At 39.2% G+C, this 22,811-nt stretch overlaps 1 protein-coding gene across 1 annotated transcript in view; it reads left to right on the forward strand.

Moving 5' to 3' along the window:
- The window catches only part of ZFAND3 (zinc finger AN1-type containing 3), a 133,697-nt gene extending 111,217 nt beyond the window's left edge, over window positions 1–22,480 (forward strand). The window contains exons 6-7 of the mRNA XM_041404210.1: window positions 2,770–2,940; window positions 19,866–22,480. Coding sequence (XP_041260144.1) covers window positions 2,770–2,940; window positions 19,866–20,020 — 326 coding nt within the window. The 3' untranslated portion in view covers window positions 20,021–22,480. The remainder of the gene's footprint in view (window positions 1–2,769; window positions 2,941–19,865) is intronic.
- The last annotated feature ends 331 nt before the right edge of the window (window positions 22,481–22,811 follow it).

Consider the following 22,811-nt stretch of genomic DNA (forward strand, 5'->3'; position numbering starts at 1 on the left):
CCTTGCTTGTTGTACTCGCCCATGGGAAGATGGAACTGTGTGAGCTGTGGGTCTGGTTTGTGATGACTATTAGCTTGGACTCCTGTGTTCAAGGCCCTGGGCAATCAGTGATCAGAGAGTTGGTGCTGTTGAGTTTACCTCAGTGTTAAGTGTTTTAGCTTATGTCAGAGAGATACACATTGTGAAAAATGAGATACCTATAATTTCTATGATAATGACCAACTCATGTTAATATTCAGTTAGTCGTTACCAATTAACTGAAAGTATGTGATTAAGTATTTTCATTTGTAGGACACTAGCCTGACTTGAGGTAGCTATTTTTCTCATTAAGGCATATGGTTTCATTAACTTACTAGACACTGGTTGACTCACACCATGAACTGAACTTCAGGATCAGCAGACCACTATGGTTTCCATCAGTGTAATTCAGAATACCAAATTTGCTTCTGAGAACTACCAGAATGGCTTATATTTCCAGAAGCAAAGATGTGTGGGAGGCAGCTGTTCCATAATGGCAGTATCTGTTTGAGTAGAGAATAAACTGCAAATGATGTACATCCTCCATGTGGGGCAGCAAGGTGGGCTGGAGCAGGTTTTACTGCATGCTGAGTCAGCCAGGTCACAGGACAGAATCTGCCTGTTGCAGGGGGTGTCCTTGTACACTCCAGGCTAGCCTGGTGTTCCAGGCATTCTGAAAGCAAGTGTCCATGGGACAGGACTGTTGGCCTTGGAGTATGAGTCAGGATCTCTGTTCAGGGAGTCGGGCAGTCTGTTCAAAGGATCTTTCCCTTGAATTGTTATCTCCAGAGATTTAAGACAGGACTAACTGTTCCATAGCTGTATTAATGCATTATGCACTACTTTGTTTTCCTTGCCAAGGCTCCTGCATGGCCAAGCATGCAGAGGTGGAGTATGTTATGTACTGAATGTTAGTTTAGGCCTAATATATGTATTTTGTAAGGTGTAAATTGTAATCTGTGACACTGATCAAAAAGGTGGCTGTCTTGAGGTACACATCAGATAAAATCATTGCAGCTTAATAAAAACTTATCACCTGTATGCAGTGCAGAAAGCAAGTTGCTCTTCTATGAAATGTGAGCTGCAGAGGCTTTATACTTGTTGGAAAGCCAGGCACATTTTCAGCATATCTTAAGAGCAGTATGACAGAAATAAAGTAGGCTCCAGTGAAGAAAGGTGTATATTTGTAATGGCTGTAAATAGTGGGGTACAACAACTTGAAAAACATTGTGACACAAGGGCTAAAACACAGGTAGGAAATATTAACTAGTATTGTATGTGAGGAACCAGAAGAAGTTAACAGAGTATCCCTGAAGAGAGAAGCTGCCAAGTATTCCAAGTCTGACTCCTTTAGGTGTTTACTCAAGGAAAGTCAGGATGTTGATCAGCAGTGGCTCAGGTAAGATAGCTGACATAACAAGGTTATGGACAGTGTTGTATCCATGGCAGTTTCCTTTTCCTGCCTAATCCAGGACAGCACAAAGCAGACCATAAGCAATGGAATCTTAGAATAATGGTACAGACATGTTCAGTGGGTTACCATCCTGCCAAAAAGATAGATTTAGCCTGTTATTTGTTGGATTAATGTTGGTTGTAAAGGGATTTAACTCGGCTAATGGGCTTTTTTTCCTTGCTCACCATCCTGCAGTAGAATACTGACTGATTGCAGTAATGTCTTTCAGCAGCTCCTTGCAGCACTGCAACAAACAATTTAATTTTTAGTACAGTTGGGATTAGATTTATTTGCAGTTTGTATTACAAAGAAATACAGCACTGATTCTGCTGTGGACAGATCTGGGAAGGGAAAATGGCTTTTCTGACCTGACTTAGATTGCAGAGCAGCAGATCCACTGAAATGTCATGTCTCTGACATGCCACAAAAACAAGGCTTGGACATCTCACTGTTCAGTCCGTAATGGACATTCCGTTTGCTACTCTAGAACCCTTGTCAGTACACTCTCCATTGAAAAAAAAAAGGAAAGGCTGAAAAAAAAAAAAAAAAAGTAAGAAGTAAGACTGCTGTAAACTAACTCCTAAAGGCTTTCCACACACCGTTTTCTTACAAGCTGAAATTTATGAAGTTATTAATGCAAATAGTATTCTGACTAATACTTTAGAAATAGCTGGGCATTTGGAATTTATAGGATGTATGTACAGATTGTGCTTATTTTGTTTGGGGTTGTATTGTTGGTGTATACTAATTTACATTTAAATTGTTATCCATGTGGAAAGAGAGGGAAGCATGGTATGGTGCTTTCATGTACCGCCTTCAGTCATAAGAGATACAATTTACATGCTGTGCTTGAAAAATCCCCCTCCTGTCCAGGGAGGAAATAGGTCAAACCTGTGCTCAGTTGTTTTTCATCACTTCAGTCAGTTGTGTGGGGACACCGAAGGCAGCGCAGGAGAAAATAAATGAGATGGCAGATGAAGCCTGCAATTGTTTAGGATGGTGTATGCTCTACATGTATCTCCATATGACCCAGCCAAGGCTGGAAGGAAGCTAATCAGTTCACTTTATACTCAGTGTTGATAGCAGGAGGGGTTCTTGTAGGGAACAAAGATAATTTGTCCTTTACTTGATTCTCATTTTGGTTGTTAAGAAAACATGCATATGCAATAGAATGGGAAGTATCACACTGCTTGGTGGTGACCCCAGCTGAAAGCAATGTACCTTCAGTCTGTCTAAAGGGATGCCTCACCAAGGAAATTCTAATATTTTTCCTAAAATATTTGTTGTGAATACAACAGATTCACAGTCGGAGAGTGAGGCTTCTCCTGTGAAACGGCCACGGCTACTGGATGACAGTAATGACAGGCCTGAAGAAACCAATCGATCCAAACAGAAGAGTAGACGTCGATGCTTCCAGTGCCAAACAAAACTGGAACTAGTACAGCAGGAACTGGGATCGTGTCGCTGTGGTGAGTACAGTTTGGCAGTAGCATCCGTGCTCAGGTCTGTGTCACACATGGAAATACAGAGAACACTTGCATTTTTCACCTTGCAAAGATGCTTTAAACAGAAGCTACAGCTTCCATTGGTAGCAAAAAGTTATAATTAGTTTCTGTCAAATTTCCTCTTTAAAACTTTGGCCTTGATGTACTGCCTTGTCTCAAGAGATGCCAGATATTAATGAATTCAGCTTCAGAAGTTCCCTGTAAGGCAGGAAGGGCATCATGCCCACTTGACAGGAGAAGAAGCACAAAGCACATCAATAAACATGCAAAGAAGGTTTCTATAGGGTGTAAAGAAACATAGGTCAGTAGCTGCTTCTGCATGTTATAACTACATACATATTAAAAACTTAAATCCAAAAAACCCCTCTAACTGAAAATATTTTCATTCTCACACTTAGTTTGCCTGGGGAAGACTTATTGTTCACCATACACTTAAAGACATCCAACTTGGCTTTTCCAAAGTTGATGACACTGTTCAGGTAGTTGAATTGAAGACAATAATCTCATGCAGGCAGCTGATTTGGGGTTTCATATTAAATGCAAATAAAATTTCTGAAACAATAATTAATGTGCCTGGATTCCAAAGGAGGTGCTCTCTCCTTCATGGAACAATTGTGTTCTTAACTGGTTTAAATGTGCTTGTTAGACCCAGTGACAATGGCATGTGGTAGTTTTACCTGCTCATTTTTTTGTATAATCATGTCTTGAAGGTTGCATTGAACTCTCTGACAATGCTTGTCTTGATACGTTTGTTTCAGTTATTCCATTGTGTCTCAGGCAGGGGATAATTTCCAAAGGATCTGCACGGATGATAGGTGCAATTCATGTTGCACCTGTGAAAATAAAATCTTCTGTTAAAACCGTTATCTGGAGAGAAGACATGTCCTTCTGAGCAGCAGTGTGGAGAGGAAGGGTGGGCTGAGGTAGTTACAAAGACAGTTAATCCGATACTGAATACCAAATGGCAAGTGAAGAGAAGTGATAGGAAGCTGCAAAGATTTTGGGTTGTGCTTTGTTCTCTGCTTCAGCATCTGTCTGTCTTCAGGCTCTAGACATTACTGTTGTGTTGGGCTCTTTTGGACATGAGATACGGCTTTGTTTTGATATTGGAGCACTGGCACAGAACTTACCTTATCTGTGAAGCCACCAAACATGAAATCAAAAGCTGTAATGTTGAAATTCCTATTATGGAAATCATGTGTCAGGATACTTTGAAGTGTCTGGTAGCATTTTTCTCAAACTGAAGAAATTCAGAGCTATCAATGACATATTTTGGTATGGCTCTTTCTGCTCAGCATGGTAGAGGCAGGAATTTCTGCTCTTGGTCTGCTGTTGTCATGAATACAATAACTCAGGCTGCTCATGGGCACCTGACTGAAATAGCAGAATCTTCCGAAATACTGGGAGAGTTTGAATTTTCGGGTGGGTTGGATAAATGATTGCTTAACCATTATGTAATATCATTAATCTCTCCTGCATTCTGCAATATTGGAGCTATGTAAGAGCACTTAAGTTGAAAGCCACTTCTAAAAAGCCCTTTCATTGATGAGTAATGTTTTTAAAATTATGTAAGACCTGCCTTTTTTTTTTCTGTAAACTGGATTACAGATACATTTGGTTGGTTCCCCTCAAGTTTTCATGAAGTGGTTCCATAATTCAATACTGTTGCAATATAAATGTTGTAGGAATTATTCTTTAATTTTCTTCTACTGGATATATATAGCTTTATGGAAATACTTCTGTTAAAGTTCATAAAATGTGTTAATAAAACATGAATGTGAAAAAAATTCCAAATTCCTTGGCAATAAGTGAGGAGATGAAAATTTGCATTCCTTTATTACATCCTACACAGTTTATAGTTTGTATTATAAACATTTGTATTCTATACTTTTTATAAGAAAATAGAAGGCAGGAGTCTATTTCCATGTGTCCAAGAAGGCTGAAAAAACTGGACATCTTAGGTTTCTGTGCAGTTGCAATGTTTCATTAATACTGTGTGCAGTAAGGGTGTGTTATCTGTGCTCTGGTATGATGTGAATGTGAGCATACCCTGTGCCACTTACGTTGAATAGTCAGATTAATAAGAAGCAAGCCAAATGCTGCCACTGAGCCACACTGGGCACCTCAGCTTCGCATCACCCAAACTGCTTTACCAATCGTAGCAGCTTGTGGCTCCAGTCTGTTTTAAAGATGCTGCCTGAGAAACCATTCTTGCTAGCTTGCCCTGCTGTCTGTAAAATTAGGTTGCTTTAGGTCATGAATGACAAGCCCATTCAAAAACTCTGGGTGGAGGTGATGGAAGTGCAGTAGAACAAATCTGTCAAATTCTCATTTGTTTAAAATATTTCCTAAATCCACATGACTGGGTTATACTTTCCTGTCCTGATGGGAAGCACAGGTAACGAATCATGTGTGGTTAGGTGGAGGTGATGAGATAGAATCAACTGGTGTAAAATAAGCATGTGCCCTCTTCAGAAGTAATGGTCAGCATAGAACATTGTTTGATCTGAGTTTTGAACCACTGCTATTAAATTCTTGGCATCTTAATCCTGAACTAAAGCAATGGGAAAAAATGAGGGAAACTCCTCCCAGTTTTAAACATTAAGAGAAAATCTGGTATTAGGATCAATAAAAAAGGCAGACACCATCTTTGGAATGACAAGTGTGTGGGTTTGCTTGGATGTAAGGAAAAAGGATTTAAAGCATAAAAATGTTGACCCAAAGCTGTGTCTGAAACAGTCTTGTTAAAATCCAAATTAACTCCACAGACCAACAATTTAATTGTTTGCTGTTGCACATCTTCTTGTCCTAATGTTAAAAGTACTGAAAATCATCTTATTTTTTAATGATTTGTCCTGGTAAATCCTCCAGTGAAATTTTTAGTGAGACATAATGGAAAGGAAAATATATACATACTGAACAATGTTTTAATGTAGACATACTACAAATACTGATCCAGTTAACTGGGACTTGTCTAACAAGGCACAGCCTTTTTGGAAAGGAGACAGAGAGAGTGACTGGTGCTTTACACCGCTTAGAGATCTTTGGGAAGTGCAGTATTGGCTTTCCTGTCTCCTGTAAGCCATGTCCAGAGAGAGGTGACACTGCTGAGCTCATTCCCTTGACACTACATGGAATTTTTGACAGATTTGACAGTGCTGCAGGGCTTTGCTGTGAAGAACAACAATTCACTACTGAGAGGGGAGTTCCAGCAATTCAAACACAACATTTTTCAGATGTAGAAAGATTTGTTTGTTTTCATACACACATACTCTCAAGATCTTTTTTCATACTTCTTCCGCTGTGTTCAAGTTACTAACTGCTGACAAGAAATTCACATCTCATAAATAATGCTTAAGAGCCATTGCTATATAAATTGAATGTGTTATGAATTGTGATGGGCCTTTTTGTAGCATTCTATGCCCGGAGCAGGAAGAACAGAGGATGTCATTTTCATTAATTTCTAATGAGGTGCCAATTAAAGCTAAGGAAGGAACTCAGAAGGGAAGAGTCACAGAGCTCCCCTGAATCCTGTGCCCCGGGGCTGTCAAACGAGTGTGCTGCCAAACCTCCTCTGAAAGTTCCAGTAAATTACAAACTCATCCAGAGCACACACAAGATAAATTCAGCTTGCCTTTGATCTTCAAAAGAGCAATTTGTAAGACGAGTTCTGAGCCTTTTCACACACCAAACTGGGAGAAGTGATAGGAATTGTTAATTGCTGATGCACTTGCAAGCTCCAGTGAGAAAGAAATTTTAAAATGAATTCTCATTTTGAGCTTCTGACAGGATAACCTTTATATCAACACTGCTAAAACAAAATCAGCTTCCTGTGCACTGTTTGTAGGTGACAGTAAGAGTAGGCAAGTCCTGCAGACAGCGGTGTTCTGTAGTTTGGGCTAGATGGCCCTTCCAATAGTTCAGTGTCTTACAATGGGTAATGATTGTATTGAAATAATTTTTATTTAATATTCAATTTAGGAGTCAGTTTTATCATCAAAGAATTGCAGGAATCATACTCTTCAAGTTACACTCTGTTAGAGCATTTCTGCAAGCAGTCTGAAATCAACTGCCTGTGATCCTTGATCTGAAAAGGAAATTGTTGCCTCAGTGGTGTCATAACTAGGTGGTTATCAGAGAGTTGCTTCATAACTAGGGGAAGTGAATGTGTGAGTGGAAGGAGCTACAAAACACTGAGTTCTGGAAATATATTGTAAAAAAGGCAGGTTGATTAGTTGCAAATAACACTATAAATTTCTAGCCCTGCCCTTAGTTGCTTGACTAGATGTATATTGCTACTAAATAAAGTTATGTACAGTTTTAAAAGACACTGAGCTGTAAACTTTTAATCTATAGAAATTATTTGCACAGAAAGCAAAACTTAATTTTATGGAAGAGGCTTACAGTTTTACAGTAAAAAGTAGTTCTGGTAGCACTAGGTCTGTGGTACCAAGCCAACACACAGAAGTCTGCAGTGATCTTGTTGTTGAGATTGCATGAGAAATATGATCCACTTCTACTCAGCAGTTAAAGAAAAATTAGTGTAGTGTGCCAGCTCTGCAGCAGCTTTTATGTAGAACGCTTTGGTGTTTGTTGGCCACATCCTTATGGGTGTGTCTGTACCTCAGACTCCACCTGCCTCCTGGCAGTCAGTGGGGTGGCTGGGATAATGGGCCCTGCAAAGCAAGCCAGGCTGTAGCTTCCAGCAGCAGTGCCATTTGTTTGTGTGCTTCTCAGACAGGAATTGTAATGTTTTTCCTGTTCTTAGGACAGAGGAGGTACTTAAGAGGATGGGAAGATGTTGAAACCTTCCAGCTTGATCACATTTGCTCGGTCATGTTGTGTTCTGATCAAACACTTGCTAGCCATATTTCTTGCCTGTGTGGACAAGAAAGCTGTTCTTGGAATTTTGCTGGCCTAGGTTATGTTGTAAGAAGCTACAGTTTCCTGGAATGCATCTGGCCTAACAGCTGTGCACTCTCTGCTGCTCTTGGGGGAGGCTGCTGTGAGTACTAACCTCAGGCAGAGGTGAAGGCAGAAGTGGTTTGCAATTTTAGTTTGTGAGATGTTGGCAAGTACTGATGTTTGTCTGCTTTTTGATTGGAAGGGATGCAGTTCACAGGTGGCCTTTACAGCAGTAAGACTGAGCCAGGAATCAAGAGTCAAGCTTTGCAACTCAGCCAGAGAGCCATGTCAGGGTGCAGAGCACCTGGAATTGAGGGTGGAGCACATGGCCCAACACAGCCCGCTCCTTTAGAAAGGCATAAATTTCCTTCCTAGTTACTGTGCTTGCGTTTCTACATCCCTGTTTTTCGTTTAGTTCTGTATAAATCTATAATAATCTGTTGAAATTATTTTATGGTGTTACTGTTGGTTTGTTTTGTTTTGGTCTAAGCACAGGGATAAGAGGGAGAGAAAAACAGACTCCTATCAAGCACTAGCAGAAACAAAATACATCCACACAGCAGTGACTGTACTTACAGATAAAATGGCAGCAAGTCTCACTGTCATTAAGTAATCAAAAAAGTGGAAGAAAAGCAGCTGCAGATTCTTAACTTGGATAACAGAACTGCTGGTTCATAAACACAGGAGATGAAGCACTTGTTTGGATTGTGCCAAAATAAATTTGGAGTGATTTGATTTACTCAGTTAATTTAGAAATAATCTTCAGAAAGACAGGAAAAAAGAAACAAATTTAAATAGATAAACTGCTCCATCTTCATACAAAGTTGTCAAACATGTATTGAAACTAATGTTTCTCTTAAAACTTGGTCAAATATTAAATCATAGTTCCATTTCCATGGGATCTTTTTCTGTGGAGGAGAATTTGTAATGGTGCTGGTAAATTCACTTTCTAGATGGATAAGGTTTATCTGGTACAAGCCAAAATGGCTTCAGGGCATGATTATGTCTTGGTATAACAGATGTACTTCCATTGATTAAGATGAAATATGCACAGTGCTTCTGGAGAGTATGAGTCAGCCAGTTCAGTAAGAAGTATTAAAATAAATCTTATTAGTGACTGGTTACTACAGCCCTGGCAAGTCTTACTGTCAGCCTGTAAGATGTGCCACATTCAGCTGTCTTGTGTTGGCTGTACTCCTGAGGGAGTTGCTCCCAGAATAGTTCTTTTGCTTCAGCCATTTCAGGAATGTCCAGCATCTTACCTTATATTGCTGCAAGTATTAAAAAAATACCCAACAAAACACAAAGTCTCTTGAAGTTTGAACTTGAACTCGGGGTGGGGGGATTGTTTTGTTGTGTTTTATGAAGATGTCATTCCAAGACTCCAGTTTAATTGATGGGGAATAGGAGCTGTTAACTAATGTTGGTTTTTCTGACTAATATGTATTCTGAAAGTACTGGAAATGAAGAAGTAGTTGATTAATTGGTGCATCACAGACTCCAAGTGTAGGACCCAGAAAAATGCTTTAGTGTCTAGGTTTCAGAAAAGCTGTCCACAGCTTTAAAAGTGTTAATGGAGTTCATGCTCCTTATAATTAGTAATCATGAAGTACTGTTTGAAGAGGCTCCAGTATAATTCTCCAGCTTGTTCAATTAACATGAGTTTCTTACAGGATGTGCTGATTTTGATTTCTTCCATTGTGCTACCAAAAGTTTGGCAGTGTTGATTTAGTAATGTGTACTGAACCTGTTCCTTACCTTCCTGTAGTCCCAGTCAGTCCATGTAATTGAAATGGGCTGCTCATCCCTTAGGGTCCCCAAGTTCTCCTTAAGTAAAACAAGTGTGGATATTCCTTCTAAAATCAAAACGTTTTTATTTTGACATTACTGATGTGGTAAGTCTATCAGTATATAACCTTCTGAGGGTTTTCAAATGGAAACTGCAGTACTGGGTGAAAAATCAGCATTTTGTAGGCGTGCCACGTAAACTCTCTTCCCTACATACCTGTATTGTGGTTACAGAAGAATTAAGTGTATCCATAAAGTGAAAGATGATGCGATTTTTTAATTGTCTTGTATGTACAAGAGACACATGGCCTAGTGAACTTGAACATCAAAATCTATCGGAGACTATCTTATATTTTTTCCAGTACTCTCTTATATTTTTTCAGGGAAGTATTTGCTCAGTCTCTGAGTCATTTTTTCCTATAACAAAAGGACAGACAATTCCCCCTAAAAGTGATTCAAACATGTTTATCCATATGTTAACAAACAGCTGTACACAGAAGTACTGATTCTACTAGTATTTGATATTTGAAGTAGACACAGAAGGCCCAAAAATATGCCATAATAATCTGAGGAACCCTGAAGGAATATTACCAGCTAGTTAACTCGCCACAAGGTAAGGCTTAGGTAGGGAGGAATGTGAATTTTGTTGATGAAAGTCTAAGATATTCACAGGAAGAAGTGGGGAAAGATGCCCACAACTGCTGCAGAACTGGGAGGAGAAAAAGGATAATTTAAAGGAATTGTCTAAATTTGCTTGAAAAGTCAGAATTCTTTCCAGGAGCTAGAGTATTTTTCCCCTAAGGAGTGTCCTTAAATAAAATCTTACCTTAGAGGAAAATACCACCTGTGGTCCTAAATTACATAATTCAGTTAAAATAAGGTGTTAAAGGTGGGTTCTGAGACTTGGGGCTACTTAATGTGGATGTTTTAAGGATATTGATGTCCTAAGGAAATGGCATTAAGATCAGTGTGCATCAGTTTTCACAGAAGTAAAAAGAATAATATTAGTCTGTGTCAGGGCTTTTTAGTATTAAGTCTTATTGGCCTTGGAGGAAGGTTTCAAGGGCTGAGAAACTGCATCAATGGATATTAAAATCACTTATGAGTATTCTGTAAGTTTTTAAAGGGTAATATATTTATTTACTGCATCTTTATATATTGAAATGCAGATGCTTACAGAGGTGTTCAGAGCTGTTAAACATTCCCAAGCTGATGAAAGTTTTGCAAATTACAGGCACAAGTCATGTATGGGGGTCCTGCCATATTCTGAACAAGCAGGAGCCAGGAATGTTTTTTAAGTCTACACCAAAAGAAAAAAAAATGGAATAGTGGAAGCGTACATTGCTCTAAGCATTTGTTTTCCTTTGTGTTGTGAATGGGGCTTCTGAATGGAGCTCTATTTTCCTGTGATTAGAGGAAGAATTACTCTTGACATAGATTGCAAGAGGCTACAGTAACAGAAGACTTTTATGGAGCAGAAGGTGTAATCTTAGAGACCCTGAACAGAAGGTGTAAATAAGGAATGAAGACATGAAACACATTTTATTTAGGTTTAAAAGAAGTAGAGCTGCTTCCCTCTTGTTTGGCCAGCCAGCCTAGCTGCTCTCAGACTGTAGATCACTATGGTGCAACCTCTAGGAAGCTACTGAAACCCAGAGCAGAAATAATACAACTCAGGAAATAGACTGGAAGTTAAACTTGGAATCATATTCAACATGTGATGAAGTCAAAATACATGCAGAATGCAGGAAAACTGTTACAATTAATGCAACACATACTGGATGTTAGTACAGACCCTTTCATTATTCATTCCAGTTCTTTATTAGTAGCCTTATCTTTCCTGCATTTTCATTGGGCTAAACAAAATTATACACATACATTATTGAATCACTAGGTATTGCTTGCTATTTTAATTAACTTTCTGGGTACACTTCAGCTTTTAATTAAACGCTCAGCTTCTGGGAGAAGTGTATAAGCTCAGGTGGGTTTGGTGTAGAGAATTCTAGAAGTACTAAAGGTCGCACAGCTCTTTTAAAGTGTTAAATACTGCACAAGTCCCAGCTCTGACCTTAGGAGAGCTCTGTCATCCACCTGCAGTTTCTCAGGACACTTTAATAAAGGTTTCACACTACTCAAATCTAGATAGTTTACACCGCTCAAATCTAAATATGTTGAGTAGGAAACAAATGCCTCTTGATGAGCTGGTATAACCCATGGAAGATCTAACTTTATAGCAGTACAAGCATTTGTGATAATGTAACCTATTAGTATGAGTTATCTCTACTTCATTAGCTGCCTTGGACACTAGGAGGCTATTTGGCATCATTCTGCTTTTTTACCATGCATTCTGTTCTTTGGATTCATTTTCCCACATAACCTTGTGTAACTAGGAATGATTTGGGAGGTGCAGTATTATTTCAGTATGTTCTTGGTTGTGCAAATGTGGCAATGAATATTCCTTTAACAAGTGTAGCAGTGATACTAATTCCTCTTGAATACGCCATTGCAAAATCACACAATTGTTTAAATAAGGAAACTTTTCACCTACCTAAAGTCTAAATTTTTAATGTTGAACCTTACTTTTCCCCTCCTTCAAATAAGCTCATCATTGATGTTCACCATCTGATACCTCACTTGATGCTGTAAGTTGTTTGGAGCAAAATGGTTTCTCCAGAAATTCTCTTGTTAAATTAAAGTTTAACCAGTTTTGGTTATTTGGGGTTTTTTTTCCTGCTTTTGTGTTTCAACAGTCGCACAAGTCTTTGGTGAAAAATGTTTCTTCCAGTTATATTGACAGATTACATGACAAATTAAAATGCTAATTTCTGGGAGGTTGCATCCTTTATCACAGATGAACTGGGACCAGAGCCCAGTTCTGCAGAGATTACACAAGAGCAGTAACCCAACAGTTGTGGTTGGAGAGCGAGCTTGTGGTGTCTCAGCTGCTGCTTGTGCCTGAAAGCTGTGGGTGAAAGCTGAGACCAAAAACCAGGGACGGTGTATAAGGTCAGAAGGGGAGCCTACAGATGCCATTGTCACCACTGTGTAAGTCAGTGATCTCTGAGGTATGAAGCAGTTTAGAAGTGAGTATTGATTGCACGGTGTATCTGTGGGACTAATCCTGGACCTGAATTGTTCTTATAGTCTGTCCCCAGTAGATAATAGCCTTAACTTAGAAATATGTTGTGGGTGAAGAAGTTGTGATGTGGAAGTGTTTACTCTCAGATGCATGAGATCTGTACAGCAAGAAAAATATCTGGTCCAAATCAAATGATTTAACCACCGTCATCTTCTGGTACACGATGGAACTGGGACACAATCTTGACTAGAGACCTGCAGTACTCACTCAGACCTGACCCATAGCAAACATTTGTTAATGCTACTATTACAAAGTAAATGTGCTGTGTTTATGACTTTGATTCATTAGGGATTATTTGAAATTCAGAAATAATTTCCTGAAAACCTCAGCTCTGTTCCTAAACATTTTCCCTACTTCTCTGGGATTAGTGTTCACTACAGCAAAAGTAAGAATTGAATCTAGAAGAGTGCCATATCTTATTTTTTTCCACTGCAAATACAATGTCTTCAAAGAAACAGGAGGAAACTTTGAGTTGTTCTTCTTAGTTCCAAAGACAAGCAATAGAATAGTGCCTTGTGTAGAACCTCCTTAAAAATTGTCGATCCAAAAAATTCCCCTAAAAAGCAGCACATGCTCTCTCCTGAAGTGATAGGAATTCTCTGTTCAAAATTTGTCACATTCAGTGTAGGAGAAAATAGTTTGAGATCTTTCTGTGCAAGTAGTCAGATAAATAGGAAAGCATATTTGAAATAGCACGAATTGGGATAAAACGTATTTTGTTTGCAGGGTCTCCACAGTGGCAAACTGCATCTCTTGTGTGCTCCCTAAAGCAGCTTCCCAGGCTTATGATCTTAAAAGAGAGAAAACAACTTTGAAACACTGGTTATACATGACCAAACTTGGGAATACAAAGTCTTTTCCTTGCAATTAATAGAGTTCTTGAAAGATTCTTAAAGAATCTTTAACCATACCTGTCCAGTGGCTGTTACAGTATTATGTCCTCTGTCTTTGGTGTACAACTTCTTTCATTCACTTCTTGGGCAGTCCTTTCCACACATGCTTTTTCTGTCTCTAGTGAAGATACATGCACATTGCTTTACCCTCCTTATGGCAGAGAGCAAAACATAGGAAGAACAGGAAAAAAAAAAATTCTTACTCCTTTCTTTTCTCCTAAGCATAACACCAGTAGTAGAAATACAAAATGAATCTGTAGGATCTCATGAGCACTCTTACATCGCATCAGGGATATCACAGAGCTATATGCTTCCAGCATGAAACCTGAGATTATCACTGACTGAGAGCAGGATGGAAGTCCCAGGGTGCCCATCCAGTCCCAGGGACAGATTGCCAGAGTAAAAGAAACATTCTAAGGTGTTTTACCATCACTTTTCTTTTCCTCTCCTTGATTCAGCTATTGATCATTTTGGTAGTTGCGAGTAGGTATCAATGATCTGTATGAAGAAGAAAATACTGTAAATTAAGTTGCAGTAATCATAGCAAATGGGTAGAAAAATAAGTTAATAGGAAAACGTAACACTGTACGTTTTGTGAACCTTTTGCAGCTGTGCTGGTTGTGAAGATTCATGGAACTGAAATGCCTTGAGAGGGCAGTGCTTAAGACAATGTGCATTGATATTTAGAGACTTCTAACTGTGAACACCTAGAGGTTAACACTCCTCATCCACTCAGTGTGGAGTGGAAATGATAGAAAGGACTACCTCAATTTTGTGGACTTTTAATAAATACATCTGGTTAAAAAGCTTCATCATACTGTGGCATGCTCCTCTTTCCCCTTGGAAATGAGTGACAAGATTCCTAACCAAGTTATTCTGAGGTACTTAGCACTTTGTCAAAGTCTATGTCAACTTGCAAAGCTGGGAAAGAGAAACAGAAGAGTTTAGTTCACTTATTTCCAAAACCTCATTGTTTTGTTTGGTGGGATTTGGTTTGGTTATACAGAAAATGTCAGTAAAACTGAAATTTCCTTGAGTTGTGTAGTGAAAGCTGACAATGCTAGTGCAGAGCATTCCCACGGAAGAGGGAGGCAAGATAATTAGAGCAGATGTAAGAATGGAGCTGTCTAAAAGAGAATAATACCAGATACCAGCAGACTAGAATATATTTGTATTGCCTAACGCAGTGCATACGAGCTGCCCTGGAAGCTTTGCCCGGCTGGACTATAGCACACATTCCCGTCTTTCCATTACCGCAGGTTCTTGCTAAACAGCCTCCAGAACATAGGGAAGTAAGCTGGGTCATACTGTGCTTCTCAGGTGCTGAAGCCTTTAGGACCTTGCTTTGTATCTTGGTAGCTATTTGTTCTACTCTTCATTTCTTATCTATTTCATGTTTTTAAAAAAGAAAGAAAATACTTCCTTCCCACACTTACTTATAAATAGTTTTATTGTTAGTATAATGTGCAGCACATTAAATCGTCTTTCCAGTTGGAAGGGCTACAGGGGGAGATGCACAAATGTTGTTTTGGATGTAAATGGTGTGCAGTTGTTCTGAACAGTGCAGCAGCATGAGCTGATCTCTGCTGGCTCATCTGCCTGGTTTGGCTGTGCTGTGTAGAGAGCCTGCAGATATGTTCATTGTTTAAAGAGATGTTAAAATCTGTTCTTGAACAGAAATCTGCTTGTAGACTCATGCAATACCTTGTTAGATAACACACCTTTGGTGTAGTTGGTTTACTTCTAAACTTTGGTACAGATTTTTTGCAGTATCTTCAACTTTTAAGTCACAAAGTATTTTTAAATTCTGTTTGAACATCTGTTCATTAAAATTAAATTTCAAATTTGCAAGAGAAGTAAAACAGCTCATGAAGAATGTGAAGTCAAAGCACACAGCACAGAATTCTGCACAGGATTATGTCTGTGTTATTACTAGGACTGTTTTTGAATAGGCTTTGTATAGGGCTCTGTACAAACACTGGTTGTTTATTAAATAAAATTTGGAAATTGTGTAAGCTGCAAGTTCTGGCAGTTCTGAACTTCTGCCTGTTGACTTGGGAATGAAAATAGTAAATACTGATCCTAGTGGACAGGTACGATGATTTTTAAGTATCAGAAGCTCAGGGTTTTATGGTAATGTTGACTTCACTTTCTTTTACCTACCAGTGGGAGTTTCTTTGAATGTATCAAAAGGGGTCACTGTAGTATAGAAGGCTAAACTTTCAGAGCAGTTGGTGCCTGCAATGAAAGGATAAATGTCTAGAGTGAACAATTAAGATGATTGATGGTACTTGGTAATGAAGGGCTTTGCCTTTCCAGGTCAGCAGTGATACTTGAACGGCTCAGCTTTCAGAAACTCAAAAATGTATCAGGGATCTTGAGTGTAGCAATGACGAAAAGGCAATTGTTTTTCATTACCCACACACAGCATACTGTAGGTCTGTGATAACTCTCTGGTCTGGAATATGGAAGCCTATTCTGTTTTCTGTTCTCTCCAATATCCCTTTCCCATCAGGTTCCTCAGGAATGATGCAAGCAGCTTCATATTTGCTGGTGAGGTCTTGAGCTTCCTTTGAGTGACTCCTCTGTAAGGCAGGGATGGTGCTCTGCTTTATGACTTCAGCCATTTTTGCTCTGGTGATGAAATGGAAGTGAATTTTTTATGATGTATTCTGTAGAAATTTCTGCGGTGCTCAGATGAGCTCAAATGTTTTGAGGCACTACATAATGTTTTTCCAAGATGTTTGCATTAGAGACCTGAGGAGTGGGTGATTCATAGTTTACTTCTAACATAAGAAAACAATTGCAGAGCTGTGAGATGTATTATTACATTTACTAGATTGAAATCTTCTGTGCTGGGAGTGGAAGTCTGGCATGTTTTAGGTTGATGACTTGGGCAAATGAACTTCAGCTGGCAGATGGATTCCCTTTTGCAATGCTCTTTACACTAGTAGAAAAGTTATTTATTTTGTCTTTTAGTTAGAGTGTGCTAAAAGAAGCATTTCTGCAGTAAATTCCTTTAAGAGACACCATCCCATAATGAACTTAACAGCATATACACTGCAGGAGCTCATTTATCTAACCTACTTTGTAACCGTAGAAGCAGAGTTCTCAGGAGAAAAGGTTTCTCTAAATATGGATTGGCATTAAGGATCAAAATACAGATGCATCTATTGGCCTTCTGCCCCGGCACGCACTAGTCAGTAATGAAACTGCTGTAAAATCTGATGGCCTTGATGCAACTCAGGCACTTGTGCACGTGCAGACCACAGAATGTCCATTCTGATTTTCAAACCACTGAAAAAACAAGGAGTGAATACAGCAGTAATAACCTATTTGAATATACGCACTCTGAACTAATGAAAAAATGTTCACAACTAATGTCACTCAATTAGTTGCTGAATAACAGTGTTTCAAAGGCCTTGAAATTTTAAATAAAACCTACAAAAAAAACCAAGTTCCAATCTTTAAAGCGACTTCAGCATTTGTAGCAATGAGATTAAAGATCTGAATTCTCTTTTTGGAAATGGAGCTTCCAGGAGATCTGCATTGCTAATTCAACCAGAATAAGACCCCTTCCATGAATCAGCCAATATATGCAGAACTATTTTTGTAACATTCAAAATGAGCTTGGGTATTCTTTCATTAGATACTATCTGTTCTAATTAGCAGTACATATTTATATATATATATATATATGCATGTATTAATAACAGGTCTAGGTCATTTAGTTGCTGAAATTAGACATGCCATTCCTATACTCTGGGAAAAATGAAAATCACCTGCCATTCTTTTGTGGACAGTTACTGAAACTTTGTTCAAGAATGCATTAAAAAATCCTTGATGAACAGAAAAAAATAAATAATGTGTCGTGTGGAATAAATATAGTGTACAGTACAGATTTTCCTGTGTGAAAACAGGTGCTCTATAAGAAATGAAAGGTGCTCAAAAATGAAATAAAGATGGGGCAAATCAGAGGATAGATTGTATAAGGGATGGCAGGGTAGAAAGGAACACCATGATGCTGTGCTGGTCTCCATGAGGCTTTGTAGAAGGAGAAGAGATGGGGCAATTGAAAGGTCATGTTCCAAAGTGATAAATGGTGTGGCATATGTACTTCCTTACTACATTTACAGAATTGTCAAAGGGTTTTGGTGAAGCAGTGCAGAAAATAGTATAAATTTTCAAGACCACTTTTCAGTAACATTAGATGGCATTTTTACATACACTTGTTAAACATTTAGAAAGGATCTGTAGGACTGCCAGGATTTAAAACCAGTTTTTATCCAGAAGGGGCTGATACACCTCCTGCCCAGTCCATATCTTCGTGGTCTCTTGCATCTGCTTCTAAAGCGTTCATTGCAGCTAAGATTTTGAACTTGATTTTTGAGCTCATCCAGGTGGGTATTTATGATTCTTGTACCTGCAGTGGACATTGGTTCAGCAATTTGATATCTTATTTCAAGAAATAAGGGAAGCCTTCAGACCCTGCTTTCTGTGAGAGAGAACTGAGTGAAATGAAATGCCTGTTCAGTATTGGCACTATAGTCCAGGGATATTTTCATTTTAACAGTCAGACCTTGAATTTTTGGCACCTCAGGAAAGGTATTTGTCACATTTGACTGTAGTATGACCCAGATTGAGATTGAAGTGGAAGCAATGATCACAAGGGGTGAGATACATATCAATTCAATCTGCATGTTTCCATCCATATTTCTGAATTGTACATACCAATACAGAAAACTTGTCTTTTTGGCTTTGTTCCTATTACTGGGTTTCAAAGCCAGACACAGGTAATAAGCATGTATTTTCGTAGCTTGGTGCTACTGAAACAAAGAGCAAAGATAAATCAATTTTTCTTCACCTTTTAAAAATAATTCCATGTATGACACTTTTCCCCTCTCTGTTTTCTTAACAATCACTCTCATATAAAGATAGCAAGTTGTTCTCTCCTGCAACTGATATTTTGTAGTCCAGGAACTTAAATTACTTCACACACATATTCTCATATAGATGTGTGTGTGTATATATGCACAAAACACTCTCCCAATCATTCACTCACTCATTTTTATCCTTTTCCATCTCTCAAATACTATAATTTTGTGGGTTGAATATCTTTGGAGCATTTAAGAGCAGCAGTAGTGTAAAGCATTCAGGTAAGAGGCAGAGTGTTACTCTTTGCACCATCAGGCAGGAAGAATATCCCAGCACAAGCGACATTACATGAACCACACTAGGTTTTGTATACAGTGGACTGGTGAGCCCTGTATCTGTGTGACTTCTCCCTCCTATAGCATCACTGCTATTTAACATTCACTTTGGAGGTGGGAAATCTGAGGCAGTTTCTTTACTCTTAGAAAGTGTTAGCGACAAAGAGGAAAAAAGCCGATTTCCTTTGTAGACTAGAAAGTGGTGGCTATGGCAGATGCCCTCCTCACCTGCAGGGAAAAATACTGGCAAGTCACGTGCTCCCTGGAAAGCTGAGTAATATCAAGGAGCTTTAGACAAAGAGACGATAACCTCAATGTCTCAGCTACAGAGCAAAGTGATGTGGCATGCCACATCCCTGTCCCAAATGTGTGTTGCCCCCTGTGGTTAGTGTCAGAATGGTTCATGGGGAGAAGCTTTTGAAGACGGGGATAGCGAAGGAGCAGTGAACTCTCCTGCCGTCACTGCCAACGCTGGCAATGAGGAGGAAGAAAGGTGCTTAAATTTAACAGTTCTGACCTGAAAATCTGCTTGGGAACTCATCATAGAGTACCATAGGCGTGAGTTTCAGAAATGATAACAAAGTCCACTCAAAAGTAGGAAAGATTTCAGCGAAGGGGATTAAAACCCAAAAGCATTAGCTTTGTTACTATGCAGACTTACATAGCCTAGATGATTTTGGAGGTTTCCTGTATAAGATGAGAGGATGGCAAAAAAAAACGACAAATCTCGTATGACTTGAGCTTTGGTACTGTGTTGATAAATTCTCAACAAAAGGCAGTAAATGATCTAATATTCATTACCCTGTAAGAAAATAAGTAAAAGCTTTAAACTGCTGTGAACTTCTGAGAACTGAGTAATCCCCCAGTAGATGGGGTGGTTACTCACTTGTGTTTCAGGTGAGATGCCACCTCTGTAAGCAGTCCCTAACCGTGTCTCTTGTCTCCCTGTGGCAGGTTATGTGTTCTGCATGTTGCACCGCCTGCCCGAACAGCACGACTGCACGTTCGACCACATGGGCCGCGGGCGCGAGGAGGCCATCATGAAAATGGTGAAACTGGATCGGAAAGTAGGGAGATCTTGCCAACGCATTGGCGAAGGATGTTCCTGAGTGCAAGACTGCAACCAAATGCTGTTCTCTTAGTTCACTAATGTTAGCCTTATTTAGGACAAAGTCAGCCAGACACCTTGTACTAGGCAAGTTTCAGACTACAGCCAATCAGTTTCCTTCCTTTAGCCAACCGTCCTGGTACTGTAGTTTAGGGATTGATGGTGGTTGAAATCTATCTCTGGCTGGTTACTAAGGTGCCTGCTAGCCACCGTATAAAAATAAAACATGAAGAAATATTATTTTTGAGTATGGCTAGTGGATTTAAACAAAGCAAGAAAAATCCAAAGGCTTCTGTTATTGCTGGAGTCACTCTAAAAGCCTTATGCTGGAAACATTCCAGCTGCAGAGTTAAAACAAATAGTTGTATAGAAGCTGGTGTAAAAGTTTGCTATGCACATGGCTTTCGGACAAACTGTTTAATGTGCAGCCTTTCACCTCTTCACTGCTACTGAATCCTGAGGAGGTGAAATACTACTCGGAGCAGCAACTGCAGCTGCTTAAGCCCAGAAGACCTGACTGGTCACTCGTGCCTTCATCGCATGTGGCTTTTGAGTTAGGCAGTGTCACCAGCATCAGGGATTCTGTTGGGGTAGGAACACCTTTCCTGTTCTTCCCAGGAAGCCAAAAAGAAAGGGGGACAGAGATTCTTATGAAAAATTTTTATATGTATGTTACTATAAAGAACCTATCAGGGTTTGGTTTGTTTTTTTTTTTCCTTCTTTTTTTTCTTTCTTCTCTGTTAAATTATGATCTCTCTTTAAAGCCAACTCCATCCTGGAGCAGTAAATGGTGCATAATTTTTACATGGCATCCACAGAGATTCTACGCGTTGTGTGAACAGATTCCACATACCTTGAGCAGTGCAGCCATTCCCACTGGCCGAAACCTGATTGGCTCTTGTTTGCCTTTTGCTAAGTGCAGGTATCTGATAATTGATCAAATAAGGCTAATTCACAGCACAGTAGCCATGGCTGGATTCTACAGACTGACTTTCTGTAGCTAGACTTACATATTGGGGAAAAAAGGACATTTTGTAGCAAACGGAATTCAGTAACAGTATTGGGGAACAACCTGTAAAACAAACACCCTTTGTGAGAATGAGTTTGTGTTCCTCACGTTCAGAGTGTCAATGAGATAATCAAAGGGGCTCCATCAGCCCTCCTTCTATGCAGCTGAACACGCCCAGGAAAATCCCTGCCCACAAAGTGAGTATAGCAAGTGGATGTGAAAAGCATGACCTGGATCTGGTTAGAGCCTTGGTTCTGTGTTACGGTGTGTCACGCTGAGCTGACCGAGCCGAACCGCACCAGCTTTGCCACTTCGGAACATAAAAGCAAACATCATAACCGGGCTGTCTCCTGCTGCACACAGGGCTTACGCAGGTAAAAATGATTCGTGCCCATGGCGCCCAGCTTAATCCTGAATGAGTTTAACTTCACAGTCGATTAGTAAGTTATTAACAAGTGGGTACATTTGTAAGAAAACCTGAGGGGAGGGATCGACATTGTCTTATCTTCAAATACTGGGCAGATGTGAAACATTGGGGGTGAAGTAACCTGTCACTTGGAAAACCCCAGCTTGTATGAGTCATCCTCCACTCTACTTGTTACAGGTAATAATTCCTTATAGGCCAAATTATACTGTTACTTTGGTAGCCAGTTAGGAACATTTAACAATTAGACAACTAATTAAAACAAGAATACATATATATATATACACATATATATATGTCTCTCCACACACACACTCAGCATCTGACTGTATTAGCATTAACCATGAAGCAAATCAGAAGTGTCCCATCATTATAAATGCAAGCTGTCTGGAAGGCAAGCTGTTTTTTTTTTTCCTTGTTCTTATTCAAGAATATGAACCAGCAGCAAAAGCTTCTGTAATGGGCTGCATTTTCAGGAAGTGGTCCTGGTGAGAAGGACTGTCCAAGGATATTATTTACATTTGCCGTGAAGAGTTTAAAAAAAACATGGATTTTGGCGGCTGCTGTGATACGCACTTTCTTTTCCTACAAAATCCTATCTTAGCATTTGATGGGCATTCTGATTGATACACAAGACTTTTCTGCATTAATACTGAAGATGCTATTTTGTTCCTCCTTAATATTCTCTTTAATCTCGTTACAAGTGCACAGACGGTTTCAAGGTGGCTCTTGAGAGGACACTACTTAAAGTTCATGTGAAATATGGACAATGTTCACTTTAAACAAAAAGTTGGGGAGGGGGTTGTTCCTTTGCAGTATCTGTTCTGTGAAGTTTGTTAAACGTAAAGAAAGCTTAAGTTCTTGTATCTTAAAAGAAGATCTTATTTAACCCTTTTGTGTTCTAGATTTACTTACACATGTAGCCTAGAGCTCAGTTTTAGTTTAACATTGTGAAAATATTAAAAGAATCTTGTAACTTTATTCTTTTTCCTCATGCTAAAAAAAAATTAAACCAATCAGATTAAAGTTTGAAGTCCTTTCTGCCTATTCCAACAGGTCTTACTATTTTGCACCATTTCTACTGTAAATTCATGTAAGAAATACAAACGGGGAAAAGACCAAGGTTAGGTCAGTAACTTGAAGCTGAATTTACAATTGGTGAAGGGTGGACAGGATTTTCTGCAGGTTTGGAAGGGAAGGATAGTATTTCTACTGGGTTTGAATTGAGGAATTTGTTTTGTAAGCAAATCTGCTGTAGCCAGTTTGGTCCATTTAACTTTGAGGTTAGACACAGTAATCAGAGGAATAAGTTGTGCATACTCTTCAAGTCAAATGCATCCTGTACACTGTATCACTGGC

Source organism: Onychostruthus taczanowskii, unplaced genomic scaffold (genome assembly GCF_017590055.1).
Source record: "Onychostruthus taczanowskii isolate IOZ18803 unplaced genomic scaffold, ASM1759005v1 scaffold21, whole genome shotgun sequence".
In the NCBI taxonomy this organism is placed as follows: domain Eukaryota; kingdom Metazoa; phylum Chordata; class Aves; order Passeriformes; family Passeridae; genus Onychostruthus; species Onychostruthus taczanowskii.